The 23,896-nt window shown below is 37.9% G+C and overlaps 1 protein-coding gene across 8 annotated transcripts in view; it reads left to right on the top strand.

The window, feature by feature from the left end:
- The window catches only part of Cep57l1 (centrosomal protein 57 like 1), a 238,983-nt gene that overhangs the window by 18,990 nt on the left and 196,097 nt on the right, over positions 1 to 23,896 (top strand). For all 8 annotated transcript variants that reach the window (XR_010048994.1, XR_010048993.1, XM_063253988.1 and 5 more), the window contains exons 2-4: positions 11,467 to 11,629; positions 12,999 to 13,178; positions 14,489 to 14,610. Coding sequence is in view for 6 of the 8 variants with exons in the window: in XM_063253985.1 (XP_063110055.1) it covers positions 11,467 to 11,629; positions 12,999 to 13,178; positions 14,489 to 14,610 (465 nt within the window). In the remaining 2 variants the exon portion in view is untranslated. The remainder of the gene's footprint in view (positions 1 to 11,466; positions 11,630 to 12,998; positions 13,179 to 14,488; positions 14,611 to 23,896) is intronic.

Here is a 23,896-nt window from a genome sequence, read left to right on the forward strand (position 1 = left end):
ATTAGCTGAGCCTGTTACTACTTTCCTGTTTCCCATTTTACAGTCTTTTGTTATCACCTGTCTAGTCCTTTTGCAAATTTATATCTTTCTTTAAAAGTTGTTCTTGTGTTATTTTAGTGGATTTCCAGAAGAAAGCAAAGTCATTGTATGTGATTATTCTGCCATATTACTCTAAACTCTTTGAAAATGTAGCTTTACTTACCATTAGTCAAGGAGAGCTCATTTCTTGTGCGCCCATGGCACTCTGCACACATGGTTAGAGCACTGGACCCACTGGTCATATTTTGTTTTTCTGTGTTGATTTCCCTCCCACACTGATATGCAGCTGATCTCCACTTTTTCATCTGACAAAGCTGAACTCTAGAACTCTCCTTCCACTCCTTCATGCAACCACTTTTCTGTCTTGTTTTTCTGTGGGTTTAGATATCTTGTATAAGTAGAATGATACAGTATTTATCTTTGTGTTTGGCTTATTTCTTAACATAATATTCTCATGTAGCACATGTCAGAATTTGCTTCCTAAGACTAGTACTCCACTACCTGTAGACAAGAATGTTACTCTGCTCATCTGTAAATGGACATTTAGATTGTTTTTACCACTGGACTATTGTGAATAGTGCTGCTGCAAACATAGTTACACAAATATGTCTTTTTTTTTTGTACCAGGGATCGAACTCAGCCTCACTCTTGCCGGAGAGGTGCTTATGCTGCTGAGCTAAGTCCCCGGCCCCAGAAATATCCTTTTTTTTTTTGGTCTTTTTTGAGACAGGGTCTCGCCCTATGCAGTTCAGGCTGGCCTTGAGCTCACTTTGTAGCCCAGGCTGGTCTTGAACTCACAAGGATCCTCCTGCCTCAGCCTCCCGAGTGCTGGGATTACAGGCATGAGCCACCACGCCCAGCTCACAAATACCTTTTTAAAATCTTACTTTTTTCCACATTTCAGCTCTGAAGTCCTGTACCACCTCGAGGTATCTATCCTCTTTCTTTTCCCCATTGTTTTCCCCCAAATAAACTATCTTTTTTTAAGCTATAAAAACAAAACAACAACAAAAAACTTACTTTTGGCTTGTTTGGATACATTCCCAGAAATGTGATTGTCTTTTCTGATATAAAAATTTTTTCAGAAAACAGCTCTCCCTGACTTGTTGAAAATAGAATTTTTTTAAATCTGAGATTTAAATAATTTTTCTGCCTGTTGAAATTCAGATTATGCATTTCTGGCCAGACTACTGTACTGCATCGGTGATAATGTGTGCTTCTGAAAGCATCATACCAGAGGCACATGATACACACTATTAATTATGTTAAGTCAATTTAAATGTCAATAGATTAGTATATTAAATATAAGATTTGCTGCTACTGTTACTATTAATACATTTTACCAGATAGTCATCAAAATGTATTTAAAGCACCTCTAAATTTCTGAAATTTATTAATTATGGTTATTTCTATAGATTCATTACATATTTTTAGATAATTGCTGCTTAATTACGTTCTTTCTTCTCTTTCTCCTCCTTCTTCTGGGGCTACTGGGAATTGAACTTAGGACCTTGCATTTGCCAAGGAGGCGCTGTACCACTGAGCTAAATCCCCAGCCTCTCCTTGCATATTTTTAATGTTGAATTTATAGTGTAATTTAAAATGCAGATTCATTTCTCATCCTTTGTCTTTCTTTTTTTTAAACAGGATAAAATTAACCACAACCAAAACAGTACAAAACAGAATGTAAGAAAGCAATGTAAGAGACATAAATTTTAAAGCAAGATAACCAGAGATCTTCACTATCTATCATATTGTCTCTTGTTTTCTTCCAAATAGTTGTTCACATCTTCACATACAGTGAGTTCATACAAAGCAACATAGTATAAAACTGATCCAAACGGGATGATGAAGGCATTTTACATCTTCAAGACCAGACAAATAAGGAAGTCAACAATGGCTGTTATAGTGTCTCTCATTCTCTTCAAAATAGTTGTCCATACCTTCACATATGTTGAAATTAAACAAAACAAAACAGTCTCTCTGAACAAAGAATAATAGTATTGCTGGATTTCACATCATGATGCTATGGAGTCAGCACAGGGTACTGTACTGTCTCTTTTTCTTTAAAGTAGTAGTTCATTTCATCATGCGTTATATAATCAGTTGTCATAGATGCATGCATGTTCGATGCATGCATGAGTCTCTACATGTATATCTTTTCTGTATTAGAGGGAAAACAACAAAGTAAGATGAAACAAAACAAATTCCTTGAAAAACATGAAACAAAAAAGTCATATAGAACCGCAATACAAGGTGATCTACAATGGTTACTATGATGTCTCTTGTTATCTTCAGTAGAATTGTCTATATCACCAAGCATAGTATAATTGAATAGCAGTACATAACAATATTAATAAAAATGAAACATTGTAAGTCTTCAAAAGCAGGTATTAATGAAACCAGAGTGGGTATCCTAGTGAATCTTGTCATTTTCAATGTACTTGCCTGTACTCTCAGATTTGATACTATCAATCATAACAGATTCAAATAAAATCATTTAATACAAAACAGCACCAGATTCAAATAAGATTAATCATAATAAGACAGTGTAAGTTATACAGGGCTTTAAATTAAGTTAATAAGAAATTAAGAATGATTACGGTACTATATCCTGCTATTTTGGGGATAGCTGTTTGTGCCCTCAAATCTAGTACACAGACAAACTGGAACAGAATGTAATCTATCTAAACAGAGCAGTGAGAGTAATTTGGATTTTAAATCCTGATACACTATTAACAATATCCTCTGCCTTCGTTTTTAGACAGTTCCTCCCCTTTTACCCCCACAGGTGCACTGCACGTTTTGGGTTCCACCAAAGTTTTTGGATTAGGGGGGGCAACCTGCTGTTTACCTAAGTGGTTCCGAACCCTCTCACTCCTGAACTTGATCTCAAGTATTCCTTTAACCACAAAAGCCTCAAGGTTTTCCTTCATTACAGCTGACTATTTCTCTGTTGCACAAAAGTATCACGTCTTTCCACCCTATCTACAGGTGCTAGTGGAGTTGCCCCTGTTACTGTGTGGTTCCCTGTCACATAGAGCATTGTTTTCTCATATTTGATTTTCGATCCATAAACCTTATTTCAGGTTAATTATATTTTCTATACAGAGCATCTCGATGGACCCTACCTCCTGATCTACTCTGCCTGTGTTTCTTTCAAAGCCATCTGTGTTAGAGATTACAGTCAACCTTCTCTGCCTCATTTCTGCTATTCTGGTTTTCTGCCATTGGTTGTCTACTTTTTTCCTTCATTCCACTGTCTGCCCCATTCATTGAGGTCTCTCTGACACTGTTTCTGAAATTCTCTCTCTCGGGAATGTCCTTCAGTATTTGTTGTAGGGTTGGATTGGTGGTCTGGAATTCCCCCAGTTCCTCTTTGTCATGGAATCATCTTATTTCTCTATGAATTTTGAGAGACAGTTTTGCAGGGTACATCAATCTGTGTTGAACGTTATTTTCTTTCAGGGCTTGGAGTACTTCGCTCCAAGCTCTTGATTTGATGGCTTATGTTGAGAAGTCTGTTGTGATTTTGATGGGTTTTCCTTTATAGGTGATCTGTTTATTTTCTCTGATGGCTTTTAATACTCTGTTCTTGTGATGAATTTCTGAGATCTAGATTATTATATGTCTGGGTATAGCTCTGTTTCGGTTGTAGGTGGCTGGAGTTCTGTATGCCTCATACATCTGAATATCCTTTCCTTTTGCTATGCTTGGAAAGTTTTCTTTAATTATTTCTGTGAATAACCTTTGTATTCCTTTGTATGTACCCCTACTTCTTCACTCACATTTTTTATTCTTATGTTATAGATCCTCTTGTCATCTTCTAGCCTTTGTGTTGTTACTGCCTGTTTCCTTGTTATTTTTAAGAGATCTTTTCCTTTTGCGATCAAACATTGCTAACTTATCTTCAAGTTTTGTTAATCTATCTCTAGTTTCTTTCAGGCAATTTTCCCAGCTTTTGATGGAGTTTTTAATGCCCTGGTAATCTCTTTGAATCTGTTTCATGTATTCTAGGTTTTCTTTATATTCTTCATCAAACATTTGTCTCCTTTTTTTGTGTTCCTCCATTCTTCCATCTGTGTCTTCTTGAGAGGTGCTTAACATTTCTTTTATTAATCTTCTTATATCTTGCTTTATTTGTATTAATATTTCAGTTTTAAACTTGTCTGTAATGTCATGAAGGTATCTATGTCAGCTGATGCTGTGTCTGATATTGCATGTTTGCTGCCCTCTATCTCTTCTGTATTTACCTCTCCTATATCAATATTCACAGGGTTAGGGGCTGGGGGCTTTTGCTTGTTTCTTTCTCTTGTCATGTTTTTGATTTCTTCCAAACAGGTGCATAGAGGAGGTCCCAGCCTCTTTCCTTGTTGGTTATGGTTCTTCTGAAGCGTACTGACTAGGGATTGCTGCCTCTCCAGTTTGCTGTTGGTCATTGAGGCATAAGCAGGGGCAGCTTATGCCAGCCCCTTCCCTCTGAGCCAGTCAACTCAAGGGGGCCGTCACCACGTTAGTGTGTGCCACACATAGGGAATCGGTTTGGGACAACTCATTGGGTCCCAGCCAGGGGCATAACCCAGGCTAAGTAGATCCCACCAATCTGCTCTGGGCAGGGAGCAGCCAACTGAAGTCACTGCCATTCCTAGTTCAGGCCCGTCCTGCCTGATTCCAACATGTCATCCAGTTGGTCTTCCCTTTCCCGTGGGAGAGTCTTATTCCGAGCACTCACCATGGGTTAGTGCATGTCTACACGCTGGCTCTGTTCTCCACACAGCTTGCCAGCCCCGACTTCAGTGCAACCGCTGCTCTAGCAGCATGCACACTGCAGTTGCGAGTTTGGGCAGCTCCACTGAGAGCGCCATGGCAGTGAATCTGAGCTGCTTGGATGGTAGCTCCAGGACCACGTGTTTTCCTGGGTGGACAGGATCCATCTCCCTCTGTCTGGTCCTCTCCAGGATGTTTTATTCTGGCATCCGAGTGGTTTCTCTCAGGGATGCTTTGTATCTTGCTGCTTACTGATCTACCGTCTTTTGCTCCCCACACTCACCCTTTTATAGAACTGGCATCCTGAGAGACCATGGTCAGTCACCTTCATCCTCCTGCCTCGGAAGTGATCTCTGATCCTTTTTCTTATTCTCATTCCACAGATTATTTAGGAGGTACACTGTTCTATACTTAATGAACGGTAATGAATGACTAGATAATATCTATTTAATTGATGTTTAAGCAGTGAACAAACCTTACAGTATGGAGTAGAGAACTATAGCTGGAAAGATGTGTTATTTTTTCTTTTAAAGCATAAATACCATTCTGTGTGTGCAACTAAAGCTAACTTGTGTGTGGAATAGTCAGTATCTAAAGTGTGATTATATATCATATATGTATAAAGTTTTATATATCATACTGTTTCAAGCAATTAATGTATTTCAAGTAGCATATTGTTTCAAGTAATGTAGCAGATTAGATGTTCAAAAAAGGCCTGAGGATTTAGCTCAGCAGCATAAGCACCTGCCTTGCAAGAGGCAATCGTGAGTTCGATCCCCGGTACCAATAAAAAAGAAAAAAAAAAGACCAAAAAAAAATTTAAAAAAAAAAAGTTCAAAAAAACTTTTCCTGGCAAAGAAAAGACTAAACCTTAAAAAATTTCATTCAAAAACCTTAAAAAAAAAAAAAATATATATATATATATATAAAACAAGAAAAGAGAAAACATGGAAACACCTTTTGTAATGGAGGGGGAGGAGGGATTGAAGGAAGACTAGGGAAATGGGAGAAAAAATCAAGTTACATCATGTCCAGGTACAAATTCTCTATGACTGTGATCATTATGTATATTTAAAATATGCCGATAAAATATAATGAAAAAAATATATCTCATGACTAAATTAGTAGCAAAGGGGTAAGGATGCTGTAAATGAAGAGCAAGTCTAGTTCTATAGTGACAAGTGACCCTAGGGGCCTTTTTTACCGTTGGAGGCTCCTTGTGATCTGATCCCTTCCTGACTTAGTACCCGGGTGTTAAGCAGGAACTTCTGCTTGTATAGCATAGAAGTCTGAGCTTGAGCATTGTGAGTGATAACTCTGGGCAGTGCCACATAAAGTTGGGACCCTTAAAGGGCGAATTCTCCTATAAATGGTTTTTAGAAAATAATTGGTTGTTCAGAATGAGCCACTCTATCTTGTCCTGGCTTTTTTTTTTTTTTTTTTTTTTTTTTTTTGAGTAGATGGAAAATAATCTTTCCTGAGAAATCCTGATCTCAATCCTTGGCTCATGTGATTTTGGAGTTAAAATCACACTGCCAAAAAAAATCTTAATTGAAAAATATAATGATAATTTTGGTTTTGTTGGCCCTAGGCATCTAGCACAAATAGAAATCTTCTCTGAACTAAAGTGCTTTAAATACTGACTTTGAGGAATTTCAAATTGTGAGAAATGTGAGCTTACAACCCAGAAATCAGTAAATGTAAATAAACCAGCCATTGCAAACAAAAGTCAACAGAAGGCAGAGACTGCATACACTGATTTCCAAAATAAAAGAACAAAAAATAAGTATGGTAAAGATGTTTAAAGACATTCCTAAAGAGAATTGGCAATATAGTGATGGAAAATGGAACAAGAGACTCTCAAAACAGATTTTTTTTTTTAAAAACTCAAAAAATGAAAAATATAATTAAAATTTAAATAATGGGTGGGTTGAAAAGCTTAAAAATAAAAACCCTAGTAAAGTGGACGGTAGAGTTTAAGAAAGTACCAAGAGTGTAGTACAGCATATAAAATAGAGATAAAGAATATAAAGGAGATTGAGAGACACAGAGGCTGTATATTCAGCAAGCATCTCAAGTTCCATAAGAAGATAATAGGGCGGCAATGTTTAAACAGGTAATAGCTAAGGATTTTCTTGCATCGATGGGTTTCCAGATTTAGGAATCAGATATTAAGAATGGAGATTGGTTAAAAAAAAGAATGAAGATTGATATATAGGTGCTAATTTGTATTCTCTAGAATTTCTCTCGTATATACCTGTGAACATGTTTTTTCTCCAGCTGCTCCCTTCCTGAATAATTCTGCCAACGTGCCAGAATCCTTAAGGGATCAAAATCCAAAGCAGTCTCTGTCAACTTCCCCATCCTTTGAAATACAGCAACATATGAAAAGCAGGGGAGCTAATGATGCAGTCCTCGGTGATCGGATCGGTGAAATTCTTACCATTTCTACCCATGGCCCTCTCCTCAGGACCCATGTTTAAGTCCAGAGAACTGGGTCAGGGGATTAGAATGACTGCCGTCATGAAACACGCAAACCAAGTCAGGCTTTGACTTGGGATCAAGCTGTTTGTACTTCTTTCACCTTTCTTCAAAGTGAATTTTTTTCCAGGGTGCCTCAGTTCTGTATGTAATTAAACTTTTATGAAGAGTTTGTATTTGTTTATAACAGTGTTATACAAGGTAGACTTAGGTGGGACCTCTATTACATGAAAACCTCTGGGTGTTACGTCACAGCATAGCCTCTGTTGGCAAAATACTCAAGGAAATTAGCCTATGAAGAAATTTTGGGTCATACTCAGGTTCAGTCCAATGACCGGCAGTCCTGTGGTGAGGCGGCCCATGATGGCAAAAATCCGCGGTTGGAGAAAGCCGTTCACCTCCTGGTAGCTGGGCAACTGAAACAGGGAGAGCCAGCATTCGGACCGGCTCCTTCCAGGGCGAGCCTCCTTTCACTAGATCCTACCTTTAAAGCTTCTGCCACCGTCCAGTAGCCCAACAGCCTGGCTACAGCCTTTAGCAGGTGCGCCTCTGGGGGATATCGACGATCCAAGCCAAAAAAAGTCTTTTTCTGGCTTCTTCACTATTTCATCTTTGTCTTTACCTTACAGTCATTCTACCAGTGTGTGGTTACTTGGCTTATGCCCACTTTGTTATATATTTACACATTTAAGTAGTTTAATTTTTAACTTTCTGGTAATCTTCTGGTAATCTTCATTGTTTCAGTTACATTTAAAAAAACTCAAACTAAATTTTCATTTGGTGCAAAAATCAAATTTGTAATATGATTATATGCTTGGGTTAGAGGAAGCGCTCTTTAAGTGTATAACAACTAGTGGGAAAATTTTATTCTTTTACTGCTTGAAAGAGACTGAAGATAGACTTTCATACCTTGAAGACAGGATTGCAGCTAGTGATCATGAAAGGAAAGATCTCTTAAAAATAACATGAAATCAGGAAATAATGATGACTGCAAGATGAGGCAAAGAAGCATAATTTAAGAATGACAGGTATCAATGAAGAAACAGGGGTCAATACAAATGAAATTTAAAGGATATTCACAGAAATAATAGAAGAAAACTTCCCAAACATAGAGAATGGATCTGGTATGCAGATAAGTGAGGCACATAGGACTCCAACTAGCCATAACCAAAGTAAATCTACACTCAGACATATAATAGTCAAAATCCCAGAAATCCAGCACAAGAACAGAGTATGTAAAGCTGTTAAAGAAAAGAGGCAAGAGCACCTATAAAGGAAAACCAGTCAGAAATCACAGCAGATTTGTCAACATAAACCATCAAGTTCAGAAGAGTTTGAAGTGAAGTATTTAAAACCCTGAAAGAAAACAACTTCCATCCCAGGTTGATCTACCCAGAAAAACTATCTTTCAAAATTGATGGAAAAATAAGATAGTTCTATGATAAAGAACAACTGAAGGAATTCATGACTACCAAACCAACCCTACAGAGAGTGCTAAAAAGTATTCTGGAGAGAGATAAAGATGACCATGATTCCAGGAGCAGCAGCAGAGGAGGAATGATTAAAAGAATATAGGGGATAAGAACTGAGTTAGGTATCTTGAATAAGTCCAGGGTTTTTTGGAATTGCTTCAACCACCTACCTCTCTCTTTGAAGACAGCCAGACATACTTTGGGGTCCTACCTCCACTTTGCAGTGAGCTAGCTGTGTTTAAATTTTATCTCCTAATTTTTAAGAGAACAGTATCTTAGATTCATGAAATGTGCTATAGGATAGATAGTATCTAGGCAGCAGCAACTGGCAGACTGAGACACGATCAGTTAAAGGGTCCCAATAACAACAGCAAAATATGGTTGTGAAGAAGGAGCAAAGGGCATCCACTATTTACAGCAAATCTTAAGCCAACGTGTCTTAGGTACTTTGTGGTTGCTGGGACAAAACTCCTAACACCTATAAGTTAAAGGGGGATGAGTTTATTTTGTCTCACAGATTATAGAGGTTTTAGTCCATAGTTGACTGGTTCCAAGACAGGGTGGCAGTCAGGAGCAGACAGGAATGAAAAGAGGAGGAAGGACATCTGTGTACCCTTCCAGGCTGCCCCCGCAGGGACCCGCCCCCTTCTACCTGGTTTACCTCCAGTGGTGCAGACACCCAGATGTGAACCCATCCGTGGGCTAATCCAGGGACAGAATCGCACATTCATGCTTCAGTCACCTCCCCAAAGCCCCACTTGTGAGCACATGAAGCTGCAGAGGAACATTGGTCTTGGTTCCTTGAAAATAGTCGTACCTGAAAAGTAATCAGCCTTGAAAACTAGCAGTCAAAATGCCAGCCCCATCAGCCTATTCTTTTTTTTTTTTTTTAAAGAGATTAAGACACAACAGGACATAACAGAGCAGATCAGAAGAGAACAATGTAAGCAACACAGTATTTCACCAGAAGACAACCTGTAATTAACAGTTACTACCATAATGTTTCTTTCTTTGAAATAGTTGAGCATAACTTCATATACAATAGTATCAAGCATAACAAAATAATACAAAACCATTCAAGAGAATAAAATATTACAGGGCATTCAGAACCAAATAACAGAAAATGAACAATGGCTACTTTATTATCTCATTTTCCATAGAAAATTTGTTTATAGTATCATACATAATACAATCCAGTAAGATACAACATCATAGAACCAAGAAACAAGAGCAAAGGCATGGCAGGACTTCAGAGTCAGATGGTATTAAATCAGCGCTGGCTATTGTAATGATTTGTTTTCTTTAAAATAGCTGTTCATACCATCACACATAATAAAATCAAACCAAGATAAACTCATTCCAACTGATGAATGCAATCATTATAAGGCCTCAAAGCAAAGCCTGTTCTTGCTTTACCTGCCTTAAAGGGAAGCCATCAAGCAAGAGAATAGTGATGGCAGATAGGGCAAGCGTAGGCTAATTGGGGCTGGCAGGTTTGATAGTTTTCAAGGCTGATTATTTTCTAGCTGTCTAATAGTATTCAGGTAAGTATATACCATATAAACCACAACAGTAATAATCTTTAACATAGACCAATCTAATTGTCTGATAAAATAACCAGCTATGGCAGTGGACAAAGTATAAGTCCTAGAAAGTTAATTGTGCCCTTTGTCCTTCTAGGAAATAGAAGGACAGTAAGAGGAAGTGCCTGCCCTTTGTCTTGTGAGTTGAGAACAAAATGAAAAATGTGCAATTCTCAGAAATCAAAATAAGCTAGTATTATAATGGAATTCTTAAAGATTTATATTTTAAAGCAAGCTTCTTACAATTGTGTCAGTGAATTATTTTTATGAATAATTATTACCTTTTCCCCTGCAATGCGGTTATGAATTAATTTAGTACTGACTAGTGTCTATTAGATAGCATATATTTCTAAAATATTTAAGTTGCAGAAAGGAAAATAAATTTATTTAGAAAAGTTAAGAAATTGTCTGCTAAGATATTTTAAAAACTCACCTATTAAAAAATAACAGGATAAGTTTACTCTAGAATCTTCAGATTTGCAGCCATTCTAAACTGCATAATTAGACTATTCGTGCATTAAACCGAGATGTGTCTTATTCAATGATTAGATTCAGAAATTTCATGTATTCAAAATTACTCTTCAGGAAACCTTTAATAAACTAGTATATTGCCATCCAGTAATTAATATTAGAAAATTCAAGTGTATTGCTCACTTGTGTTTGAAAGCTGTATTGTCTTTTAGAATGTGTACTTTCTCTTTAAATCCTAGAGCTGTGGTGGTAAGCCTGTGGCAGTTGTTCTGCAGCAGGCTGTTGTGTTTGAACCTTATACAAGGTTCGCCATCATGGCCTTCGAGTCATTCCTTGTATAGACAGGTGCTCAGTCTATGACTGGTTCGTGGGACTCAATAAGCAGTGGAGACACTGCAAATTCCCGTCACCTACATCATGCCTAGTGAAAGCTGTAGGGTTATTGAAAGTCGGGCAGAACTGCCAATACTAGCTACATATAAATAGTCATTTTTCTTCGTTACTGCTGAGTTTATTGTAGTTGAATTTGTAATGAATAGGTTTATAAAGGTATAACTCCATAGTATATGATTATTTTGTTATAAGTTCTACCTGAACTTTTATCCGTCAGACAAGAAAGATGCTGAACTATATCATTCCTTTATTCTTTGCAGATAATGGATTCCGAATTAATGCACAGTATAGTAGGAAGCTATCTTAAACCTCCAGAAAGAGTGTTTGTTCCACCGTTTATCCGGGATGAATCATCTCAGCATTGCCACCCTGTGAACTTAGAAGTTACTGCTGCTAAAATGCTTCATAGTCCAAATAGCCAAGGTAACCCTAATAAAAAATTTTACACAAAACTAGAGGAGGAATGGTACAAAGTATGTTATAAAAACTTGTGTTTTTTTTTTTTTTTTTTTTTTGTGGTACTGGGACTTGAACACAGGCCTTCACAATGAGCTGTGGTCCCTGCCTGCCCCCCACAACACCTTTCCTTTGAGATAGGATCTCACCAAGTTGCCAGACTGGGTTTGAATTTATGATCGTTTTGCTTCAGCCATTTTTATGCAGAAAATAGTACGGTCGTTTACAAAAGTTTTATAAAACTCCTAACTTTTACCCTATTAGTAAATTTCTATTAACCTACACAACTGACTAATTTTTTTATTTTGTCTTCTTAGTTTATGAGATGAAAATTAGTAAGGACCAGCTGGATATATATATAGCACAAGTTTATTATAAAAACAGCAGTTACTTGGCAAACACAAGGTCATGAGTTCAATCCCCTGTACAAAACAAATAAACAAAAAACCCAGCAGTTGATGACGGGGAGTATATTTCAGGGGTTGAGTAGGCCCAGCATATTCATAGCCCTGGCTTTAGTCCCTAGTACCAGCAAAAAAGAGAGACAGACACAGAAGAGAGAGAGATATAATTTATAAAATAAAAAAGTACTCTTTAAAGAATAAAAGGTCAGATTTAGAATGCTACTAAATTAAATAGCATTGCAGCTTGATCAGTTAGATGCAGAAATTGCCTATATCCAAAATTACCCTTTTAAAAACCCTTTTGGAAGTCTTATCCAAGTGACTACAGAATGTAAGTATCATAATGTAAGTTTAAAATATAAACTTAGATCTTAAAATTGATTTAGGGAAATACTTATCACTCCAGGCATATCTTATGCTATATAAATTACCTTATAAGATGCTGATTGATGTCATCTTTTTCAAAATTCTATAATAATGGTTGCCATTAGATTAGCTTTTTAAGCTACAAGAAATAATCATTCAAATCAGTGAGCTAGCTACAGGTATGATAAGAACAAAATATGTATAATTTTTTAGCTCATTTGTAAAAACCAAATACCTCTAACAAACACCCTCTAATGGAATATAAGCTATATAAAAGTTACCACAATATTTATATTCTACTCATCACTAGTTTTATAGTTTGACATTACAGCTAAATAAGAATAAAATAATATTTGAAAATTTTATAACTCATGAGATATGTTAAAGGAAATTTATCCCCCTTCAGAGTTTTAGTTATATTTCTATGAGGAATATACATGACCAGACATTTTTATGGCTACAGTAAAAACATATGTCTTACTTTTTACATTATTGTATGGTACTGTGATTTTAAGTTTTCAAAAACTTTCTCTTAAAACATGAAATAAATTTTCTTCTTTTAACAGCTCTTATTTTAGCCTTAAAAACTCTTCAGGAAAAGATTCATCGTTTAGAGCTGGAGAGAACACAAGCTGAAGATAACCTGAACACACTATCCAGAGAAGCAGCACAGTACAAAAAAGCCTTGGAGGATGAAACCAACGAGAGAAATGTGGCACACCGGGAACTAATAAAGCAGAAGAAAGGTGGGAAATGAGGAGCTCTCTGAAGTGCAGGGCGGGAGGCTTGCCAGCGTTTACAGTTAGAAAATAATCAGTCCAGTCTAAGCAATTTATTCAAGTATCTTTGTTGTTGTATACAAGGAGACTTTCAGGACTTACTCTCAGATAGTTTAAAATTTGCAGGACGTTAATATAACTTTGAACTCATCTCTATTATATCTATTATCCAAGTTCATAAATTTTTGAGATAAAAAATAATTTTTAAGTAAATTTAGTTTAGAAATTAGGACATTTTCAGAATAACCAATAAAATCCAGTTTAGCATATAATATAATTGAAGTGCTTTGTATTTTCAGTTAACACTAATTTTTAAAATTTGAAGTATAAACAGTAGTAGTTAAACAGTATAAAAATGAAATGAACAAAAAAAATTTTCTTAAACATGGAAGGACAACAAGATTAATTCGAGGAAATGGCAAGCAAGTAGAGGCGTCTGAAGATTATGGAGAGGATTTAATGCACAGGGCCTGGGAGGTTTAGAACAGAAGCTTTGTATATAATTCCACTTCAGCACTGTAGTTTTCTCTTGTACACTATACTCCTATATATACTCATATAGCTCGTAACAAAGCTTAAGTTGTATTTCACCTTACAAATAGAGAAGAGGGGAGAAAAAGATTATCTGAGGCCCTGAGAGAAAAGTAAAAGAAAGAGAAGAGGAAAAGAAAAAGTTAAAAGATGAAACACGGGTTGCTACCCCTTGTGAATTAGCCGAATGATCAGTATTGAAAAGCAGAGGGAAACAGGCGCGGCAGAGTGTCTGTTCCCGAGTTTCCCAGGAACTCACAGACGCCCGAGGGACCTTGCGGCTTCTGCTTTTGGGCATGGTATTGTTCCCTAAGAACAGCCAGGTTATTTATCATCCAAAAAGTCACCGGCATCCTCCCCTTTTAGAGGCTTGCTTTGCAAGTTTTTAGGGGAAGACAGTGTTAAATTAGTTTAAAAACAGTTAATGAAGTAGTCATAAAATGTATGTTTAAAGTCAGTACTGCAAGCTGTGGTGGCTTCTCCACAGCGGCTCACTCCGTGTCCTCCAGGGTGTACTTTTATTGGGCTCACTCCCCAGAGCCAGTTTCTGCCTTACTCTTCACATACGCTTTTTCAAATAAACTTTGTTGCCATCAAAAAATAAAGTGAAATAAAAAAATAGTCAGTACTAACAGGTAAAAGAAGCCTTGAACTGTAAGTTCTTAATCGAATTTTCATAATGCACTTCTCATTACTGTACCTCTTGATGAACAACTAATTGAATCATTTTTATTCTTTTTTCATAGATATAAGTATACAGTTAAGCTCAGCCCAGTCTCGTTGTACTCTCCTAGAGAAGCAGCTAGAATATACCAAGAGAATGGTGCTCAATGTAGAACGAGAAAAAAGTATGATCCTAGAACAACAGGTGAGCATATTTTCTCTAAGGAATGACAAGGTAATCTTGGTATTTTTGAAGAATACTTAATACGAGAAAATTGTAAGCTGGGATGTAAATTTCCTATACATAGGAAATTTCTACCTACAGAATAGACTGCCTGCTAATAGACTAGATCATTTATACCAACTATTTTTTTCAGAAAAAATCTGGACTTAATTTTAAAAAGAAGAAGAAATAAAAAACAAAAGATACACAAAGGCATTGAAGAACTAGCAAATCAGTGAAGAGTGACCAATTCAAAATATTTGTACACACTTAAATCCAAGGAGTTTGGCCTGACATTTGAGGCTCCTTATGAGGGCGTGTTGCATTCCAGAATAGCTAAATATTGCCATTGAAAACACCCTTCTAGGGCTAAGATGATTCAAATTAGAGTACAGGGCCTACCAAGAGTCGGGACCTGAGCAGATCTTGGGTTCTAAGTGCTGCAGAAAGGTGAGCAAGGAGGCAGGCGTTCCAGGTTACAGCCCTGCTTCGTATTTTCAGGGCGCCTCAAAAACCATGAAAGCCCTGAAATTGAATTAAAGTGACCCTGTAGTACCAGCACTCTCAGGTACCTAAGTTGTTTGTACAAATGCTGCTTCCACACCGCGAGCCGCTTTCACTCGGATACGAGACAGAAGAAGGGAGAGTTTATGAACAGGAACCAGTATCCATAACAGACTCTGTGGGCCAGCTCCAGCGGTGTTGGCTCCAAAAAACTCTGACTTTAATATAATTACGCTTGCATTTGTCAACGGAAATTTTTAGTTGAGTATTAGAATCATTAAAATGATAAAGCAAATTAGAGCAAAAATCAAATAAAATTATAGAACACAAAAAATATAGTAACTGAAATTTAGAACTCAGTGGACAGTTGTAACAGCAAATTTAAAAAGACTATTAAAGCCCGGCATGATGGCTCACACCAGTAATCCCAGCACTCGGGAGGCTGAGACAGGAGGATAGTTGCGAGTTCGAGACCAGCCTGGGCTACAAAGTGAGCTCAAGGCCAGCCTGAACTGCATAAAGACCCTGCCTCAAAAAGACAAAAAAAAAAAAAAAAAAGATTATATATTAAAAAGATTATAAGATTATAAAATGGAAGTAGAAACCATCCAGATAGATGAAAAGGTAAAATTACAGTAAATTCAGAAAACAGTAAAAGGCATCATTTCAGAGTGAGACAGTCTGACAGTGTACTTTGAATTTCAAAAGCAAAGGAGAAGGAGAATAGTACAGAAGCAACATACCAAGAACTCATGGTAAGTGTTTCCCAAAATTGATTAAAAAATAAAATCATACTGCACATTCTATAAGTTCCATAAAGTCAAGCAGAATAAATGTAAACAAAGGTACAGCTAGATACTTCATAGTAAAAATAAATAATAAAACAAAAATAAAATCAGCCAGAAAAAAATGATTGTATTCAGAGAAACAATAATTAAAGCAATAAACTGACTTCTCAACTGACAGTACTGACTGCAGAAGACAGTGTGCTGAGAAAGTTCAGGTGTTACAATAAATACTGAGCTAGGATTCTCTGCCTGGTAGAAATGTCTTTCAAAAGAACACAACTGGGAGACTGCTATAACTTGATTTTAAGACTTCTTGTAAACCTGGATAGGCTTGATATAGCAAGAGACCAATAAAGAATAGTAACAGAAACAGATCCTACCTGTATAATCAATTGTATTTGATATATGTGTCAAGATAATGGGAAAAAGGAAAGTCTTTTTTTTTTTTTTTTTTTTTGTCTTTTTCATTTTTATCAGTACCAGGGATCGAACTCACGACCGCCTGCTTGCAAGGCAGGTGCTTATGCCGCTGAGCTAAATCCCCGGCCCCAAGGAAAGTCTTAATAAATGATGCTGGGACAGCTGGACATCCCTGTGGGAAAAAATTAACCTTAAACATATTCTCTCTCCACGCAAAAACTAATTCCAAGGGATCATAGGCCTAAACAGAAAAGTGACAAGTTTTAAAAGCCTATCGAGGAAAATGTTCTAAAAATAGTTTGGTTTGTCTTACAAAGTGAAATATTTATCTGTGGTATGGTTCAGCAATTTTACTCCCGGACAGTTACTGAAGGCAATTAAAACATGGGCCCAAAAACATTTTTGTCAGTGTTCACAACAACTTTATTCCTGATGGTCCCAGAGCTGGACGGTGTGCACACTCCAGTGTGCTGTGGAATTTGGGAGGTTGACTGGAGATTCACTGAGAGAAACCAAGATCGAAGAATTGCCATCCTGTTCTGAGGAAGAAAGTAAGGGTCTTGTTCTCCCAGATCCATCTGTCGATCATTTTATAATTTAATTGATTTTTTTAGATAAAATTTGTTTTCAGGGTTTTTGGTTTTCTTTCTATTTCACTATTGAAATTTCGATGTTTCTTTATGCTTATGTAAGGTTTAATTTCCTCTTTTTTAATGTCTCATCGGTGCATGTCTGCACTGAGGATTGTACTGTGAAGTGCCTGTCCTCCGGTGAGTCTGTGCACGTGCGCAGCACACCCCGTCTTCTGCCCCCCTCCGCCGCTCCCCGTCTCCGCTCCGTCCCCGGGCCCTTCCCTTCTCAGGCACTTCTGCTGCCTGCTTCCTGTTGTCTTGTACTTTGCTCTTTATTTATGTTCTGTGTTTCTCATGTAGAACGCGCGCTGTTTTCACGTTCTTTCTCTATTTGTACATGTTTGTCGTACGCGCTGATCACAGTCATCGGGGAGTTTTCTGCCTGTGCGTAATGTATCTTACTTCTGTTTTTGTCCCATTACCCTCCCCTCCATTCAGCACTTCTGCCCTTCCCAGTGGAGAAGAGTTCTGTTTCCATTTTTCCCTTCAATCCTCTTCCTAAAATCCCTCTTTCCTCCTTCCCCACCCCATTCTCCCTGTCTTATTTGAACAAGTTCTTGCTTCTTCCCATTCTCTATTTTGCTACATTTACACTTTGGAGCAAATAATGTGATATTTAAATTTGGATGACTAATTTATTTCACGTAAGATCATGGTCTCGATGCACCCATTAACCTAGGAAGTCTCGTGCTTATCCTCCTTTATAGCAGAGTGGCACTCATTGTATGTAAATACCACATTTTATCCATTCACCTGCTGATAAGCTTGCAGTCTCTTTTTCAAGATTTCACTCTTCTAAATTACACGACTGTAAACATGGGTACATATGTATCACTGTGGTGTAACTTTAACTCTTTTGGGAAGATACCTAGAAAGGGAAAAGCTGGGTCAGGTAGAACTTCTAGTTTTGTTTTGTTTTTTTTTTTGTCTTTTTCTTTTTTATCGGTACCGGGGATCGAACTGATGACCGCCTGCTTGCAAGGCAGGTGCTTATGCCGCTAAGCTAAATCCCCAGCCCCTAGTTTTCTTTTTTTTGAGGAATCACCATACTAATCTCGATGGTGGTTGAACAAATTACACTCTAATCAGTCTTGGAGAAGGTTCCTTTTCCCCTGCAGCCTCACCACATTAGTTACTGATTTCTGGAAGTGGAATCTCTGTTGTTTAAGTTTGCGTTTCTCAAATGACCATTGAACATTTTTTCATGTATTTACTTGCTATTATATTTCTGCATCTGAGAAGTGTGTGTTCATTTCAGGTGCCCGTGTCTGGACTGGGTCTTTACATTTAGGGTGTCTCATTTTGTTTTGAGTTCTTATATATTCTAGGAATTAGTCTTCTAAGGAGTGGCTGGCAAAAATTTTTTTCCCATTCTACAGTTTGTCTCTTTACTCTGTTGGTGGTTTCTTTTGCTGTGCTAAAGCATTTTAATTTATGTGGTCCCATTTTTGATTCTTTGTAATGTTCCCTATGTAGTCAGGGTTTTACTTATAAAGTCTTTCTGTGTACCTATGTCTTTAAGAGTTTTACCTGTTCTGTCTCCCCGCATACTGTTTCTGCTTTGATATTTATATCTGTGGTCCATTTCCATTTTAATTTAGTATGTGGTGAAAGATACGGGTCTAGAGTCTATCTTTGGCGTGCCGAAAGGCACTTGTACCAGGACCATTTGTTAAAGAGGCTGTCCTTCTTCCAGTGAAGGTGTTTGGCCCCTTCATCATAAGGTGGCTGACTGTGCTTGGAGTTGCTTCTGCGTCTTCTATTCTGTTCCATTGATCCTCAAGTCTGGTATTTTTGCTGTTGTTGTTGTTGTTACTTGTTTGGTTATAGATTTTTTTTTTTTTTTTTTTTTTGCCAGCATCATGATGTTTTTATCACTGCAGCTTTGTAGTAAGCTTCAAATCAGGGATTATGATCCTTCCCTTCCCTTTGTTGCCAGGATTGCTTTTGCTGCTCGGTTCCACACAAATGTTAGAACTGCTTTCCTAGTTCTGTAATGAATGCTATTGGTATTTGATTAGGGTTAGATTAAATCTGTGTAACAGTTTTGGAAGTGTAACTATGTTTATCATATTGATTCTGGCCATCCAAGAATAGGGGATATTTTTCCACTTTTCGATATCCTCTGTGATTTCTTTTTTCAGAGCAGTCGTTTTCACCTTAGAAGTCATCCACTTCCGTACTTAGATTCCTTTGTGTTTTATTTTTTTAAATGCTATTGTGAAAGGTGTTACTTCCCTAATTTCTTCGTGAGTTTCTCATTGGTCTCTAGGAATGCTGTTGATTTTTTTTAATATCCTGCTACACTACCAAATTTAATTATTTATTTTAGGAGTCTTTTGGTGAAGTTCTGTGGTCTTCTATATGTAGAGTCATGTCATCAGCAAACAATATTTTAACAGCTTCTATTCTTCCCTTATTCTTTTCCTTTCTCTTGTCTAATTGCTCAGGCTAATGTTTCCAGAGCATATGCCGAACAGGAATGGTGATAATGGGCATCTTTGTCTTCTTCCTAATTTTAGAGTAAAGGCTTTCAGTTGTCCATTATTTTCTTTTTATTTTATTGGTACATTTTAGTTATACATAGAGATAACTTTCATCGTAGAGAATTTGTACCTGAACATGGTATATCCTTTTTTAAAAATTTATTGATGTATTTTAGATACACATAATGATCATATTCACCATAGGGAATTTGTACCTATACATGATATATTTTGATTCCTCTTTTTTCCCCAGTCCCCTCTACTCCCTTCCATTCCTTTCCCCTCCCTGTTTAAAAGCTTTGCTTCCATTTACACTTTTTTAAATCACTTTTTTCTTTTGCCTGCCTTCCTTTCCTCCTTCCCCATCCTGCTTCCTCTTTCCTTTTGAAACATCTCTTCCCATTTCACTGTATCCACTGTTGTACACTTTGGTCCTTCCTTGCTCTTTCTGTTTCTCACACTGGGGAAGACAGTACGATGTGTACACATGTGAGTCTGATATTTCCCTTAAAGTGTGGTCTCAAGTTGCCTCCATTCACCTATAAGTGTCTCCAGTCCATCCTTCTTTATGGCAGAGTAGCACTGATGTTGGTAGTTGGTTTGTCATAGATGGCTTTTGTCAGATTGAGATAAAGGCCCTCTATTCCAGTTTCTTCAAGATCTTTATCATGAATAGATGTTGGACTTTATCAAACACTTTTTCTCCAGCTATTAAGATAACTGTGTAACTTTTGTCCTTGATTCTGTTAATGTGGTGTATCCCATGTGTTGATTTGCGTATGTTGAATCGCCCTTGTATCCCTGGGATGTATCCTACTTCATCATGGTATAAAATCTTTTTGATAATTTGCTATATTCTGTTTGCAAGTATTTTATTGAGGATTTTTGTATCTATGTTCATTAAAAAGATGGGCCTGTAGTTCTCTATTTTGGTTGGGTACTTTTTGGTTTTGGTATCAGGATAATGCTTCCAGGAATGGGTTTGAGAGTATTACTTCTCTTTCAATTTCTTACAGAATTTGAAGAGTAGTGGCATTAGGTCTCCTCTAAAGTTTTTACAAATTCAGCAATGACTCCATCAGAACCTAGGCTTTTCTTTGTTGGTAGTTTTTTATTATTGTTACTTCTTCAGTTTCATTGATTAATATTAGATTATTTAGAATTTTTATATCTTCTTCATTTAGCTTTGGCAGTTCATGTGTTTCTGGGAATATATCCATTTCTTCTGCATTTTCCTATATATACAGTATAGGTTCTCAGGGTAGATACCCATAATCTTCAGCTTTCTGCAAGACTGAGTTGTGATTCTGACTTTTTCTTTCTTAGTTGGAGAGGTTTGGGTATTTCTCTTCTTATTTTGAAAAGATTGATTAGGAGTTTCTGTATTTTATTTAATCAAAGAACCAACTCTTCAATTCATTGAATCTTTGTATTTTTTAGTATTAATTGCATTAATTTCTGCTCTGATATTAATAATTACCTTCCTTGTACTACCTTTGAGTTTAGATTGCTCTTCTTTTTCTAAAGTCTTGACATACAGCATTATTTATTTGAGCTCCCTGTTTTTCTGATGTGGGAATTCACCTTTATAAATTTAACCTCACTCAAAATTAAAGAAGGAAAGATTTATTTAGCTCACAGTTTGTGGAGTTTTCAGTCCATAATCAGCTGACAGGGTAGCATGGCAGAGGAGCAACACTAGAAGGTGGCAGAAGACAGCAAAGCAATCAGAGGAAAAGGGGTCCGGGTAGTGGAGTGAGCCTCTTTTCCTCCCTTATATAGTAAGCAGGGTACCCCCCAGGGTGGGTGTAGCCATCTCTGTGCCCTCCTCTTGCACAAGCTGAGGATGTTTACAAACTAAGGGTCCTGGCCCCCTGCTGAATCACTTAAGCTTCTCACCTCAGATTGACACAGTGAACAACATCCTGGAGAGAGAACAGCTTATCCTCTACACCCTCATGTGGAGCTGCTGAGTTACTTAGTTACTTAGTTAAGCTTCTAGACTTCTCAGATTGACACTGTGTATCAATCATCACATCATTATCTTCCTTTTAAGAATGCTTTCATTGTGTCCCATAAGATCCAGTGTGTTGTTTTGGCATTATTGTTTAACTGTAGAAACTCTTTAATTTCTTCTTTCAGTGTAACTGGTTGTTCAGGAGGATATTATATAATTTCTACAGATTTATGAAGTTCTGTGGTTTCTTTACCATTGATTTCCAATTTCATTGCACTGTGGTCTGATAATATGCATGGGATAGTCCCAGTTCCTTTGCATTTACTTAAGCATGTTCCGTGAGCAAGTAAGTGATCCGTTTCAGAGAATATACCATGTGCAGCCGAGAAAAATGTGTTTGATAGGTGATCCGGCCCGTGGATCAATCCGTGGGGTGTACCTGGAGGGGCAATGGGGATGATAAAGAACGGGGGGAGACAAAGAGAGAGGGAGACAAGTTGAGGAGTCCAGTCAAGTCTCGTTTATTCAGGAAAAGGTTGCAGCTTTTATGGGCCAAGGGCGGGCTGGTGGGACAGGAAGAGGCTAGGGGTGGTTTCTGATGGGTCATCGTCATGTCTAGGTATGTGGCGTAAGCAGGAGAGGATTATGGGTAATGTAGGCAGGTGCATTATGTGCCCATAGGAGAGAGAGGCAGGGAGGCAGCAATGGGGCTGTCACACCACTCCCTACAGATAGGGTTTTCGGCACAATAAAGGGAGAATATAGAACGTGAAGAGAACTCCATGACCACTGGGGCCTGGCTTTCTCTGCTGGAAACATGGGGTATGGGACCTACATATAGTTTCTGATTGGGGTGGTGCTTAGCGGGAGGCATTGCAGATGCACAAGCAGCTAATTGGGACTTTTTTTGCGCCACTGGTAAGTTGTCATAGGGGAAGGGGGAAGTGACCTTAAGGTAAATATCCCTTGGTCCTGCCTCATTGCATAATTTTGTATCTAGGGCAAAATCCTTTCATCCCTGTCTTTTTATTGTTAGGAAGAAGGCAAAGTCTCTCTCATTACTTCCTACTGAAAGGGGGCGTTGTATTGGGATTTAGGAAGGTTGATGGGATGATGGTTGATGCCCATATAGAAGATGGTGCCAGGTGCTTCAGCCAGGACAACTTTATCATTGTAAATGCCAGTATCTTAGACTTAGACTGGAAAACAAAGAGACAAGGTGCTATGAGGAGGCAGGCCACTATCATATTTCAGGACCCAGGGGAGGTAGAGGGAAAGGTGTCTTTGATTTAAATATGCCATTCCATCAGGACCATGGTGAGGTAGAATTCTGAAAGGTAAGTGTGGGGTTAAGAGGAGTGAAGCTATGAGAGGTGATTATTCCCCCATCTGAAAGGATAACAGTTAAAAGTGTAGGTATGTAGGGCTTGCCTCTGGTCCAGGAGTTGAGTTGGAAAGAATAAGCAGGATGGGGAGGCCCGTGGCTGTGTCACTATAAGGGAGATAAGAGCCCAGCCCCACGGGGATCTTATGTTTGGCTAAACAGCTGAGGGTAGAGAGAACTAAGACAGAACATGAAGATGATCTTACGTGATGTGGGAGGCTTTAGGAAAGACTGTCAAGAGTCCTGCTGTAAAAAAGATAATTAATTAATAGAATATAAGGAATTAGGAACCAAACTGGATAACAAAACGTAACTTAGCCTGAGAGTTGTGGCTGTGAGGCCTTGGTGAGATGGAGATGACTGGGCGATGGGATGGTTAGATTAGGACTGGGAGGGCACTGCTTGAGTGATATGGAACCAGGATGGCAGTCCAGCAACTTTGACTGCTGTCGAGGTTGCTAAGAAGACCAGGTAGGGGCCCTTATACCTTGGTTGTAGTCCTTGGGAGGATTTCCTGTAACAGGACTTTAGTAAGTATATCAGCAGTCTCCCTGGTTGTGGGAAAGGCTTTATCTATCCTGAAGAAGTACAAAGGTGAGAATATATTTGAGAGATTTGTGGCAGGGCATGTGTGTAAAATCTACCTGCCAGTCCTGACCAGGGTTGTGTCCACAGAATTGATGAGTAGGAAAGGAAGGGGGTGCTATGTGTCCCTGAGGAGAGGTTTTACTATAGAGATAACAGGTGTAAGTTGTTGAGACCTGAGAGTGTGAGTCAGTCTGCATAGACACAATGGAATAAAAAAGGCATTTTTAAGATCTATGACTATAAAGTGAGTGGTGGAGGGAGGGATATGAGAGAGCATGATATAAGGGTTTGGCACCACTGGTGGATGGGAGAACACCACTATTGATTACCCTCAGGTCCTATATTAGATGCTAAGACCATCAGGCCTGAGTACCGGGAGAATAGGAATATTATAGGGTGAATGGATAAGTTTAAGGAAACCATTGTCTAAAAGGCACTTAATTATAGGTTTAAGTCCCTGTAAATGTTTGGGAGATGAGGGATATTGGGAAACACAAGGAAAAATTGAA

The sequence above is a fragment of the Cavia porcellus genome, unplaced genomic scaffold (genome assembly GCF_034190915.1).
Source record: "Cavia porcellus strain 051 isolate PalLab524CR breed Dunkin Hartley unplaced genomic scaffold, mCavPor4.1 scaffold_7, whole genome shotgun sequence".
Taxonomy (NCBI): Eukaryota; Metazoa; Chordata; class Mammalia; order Rodentia; family Caviidae; genus Cavia; species Cavia porcellus.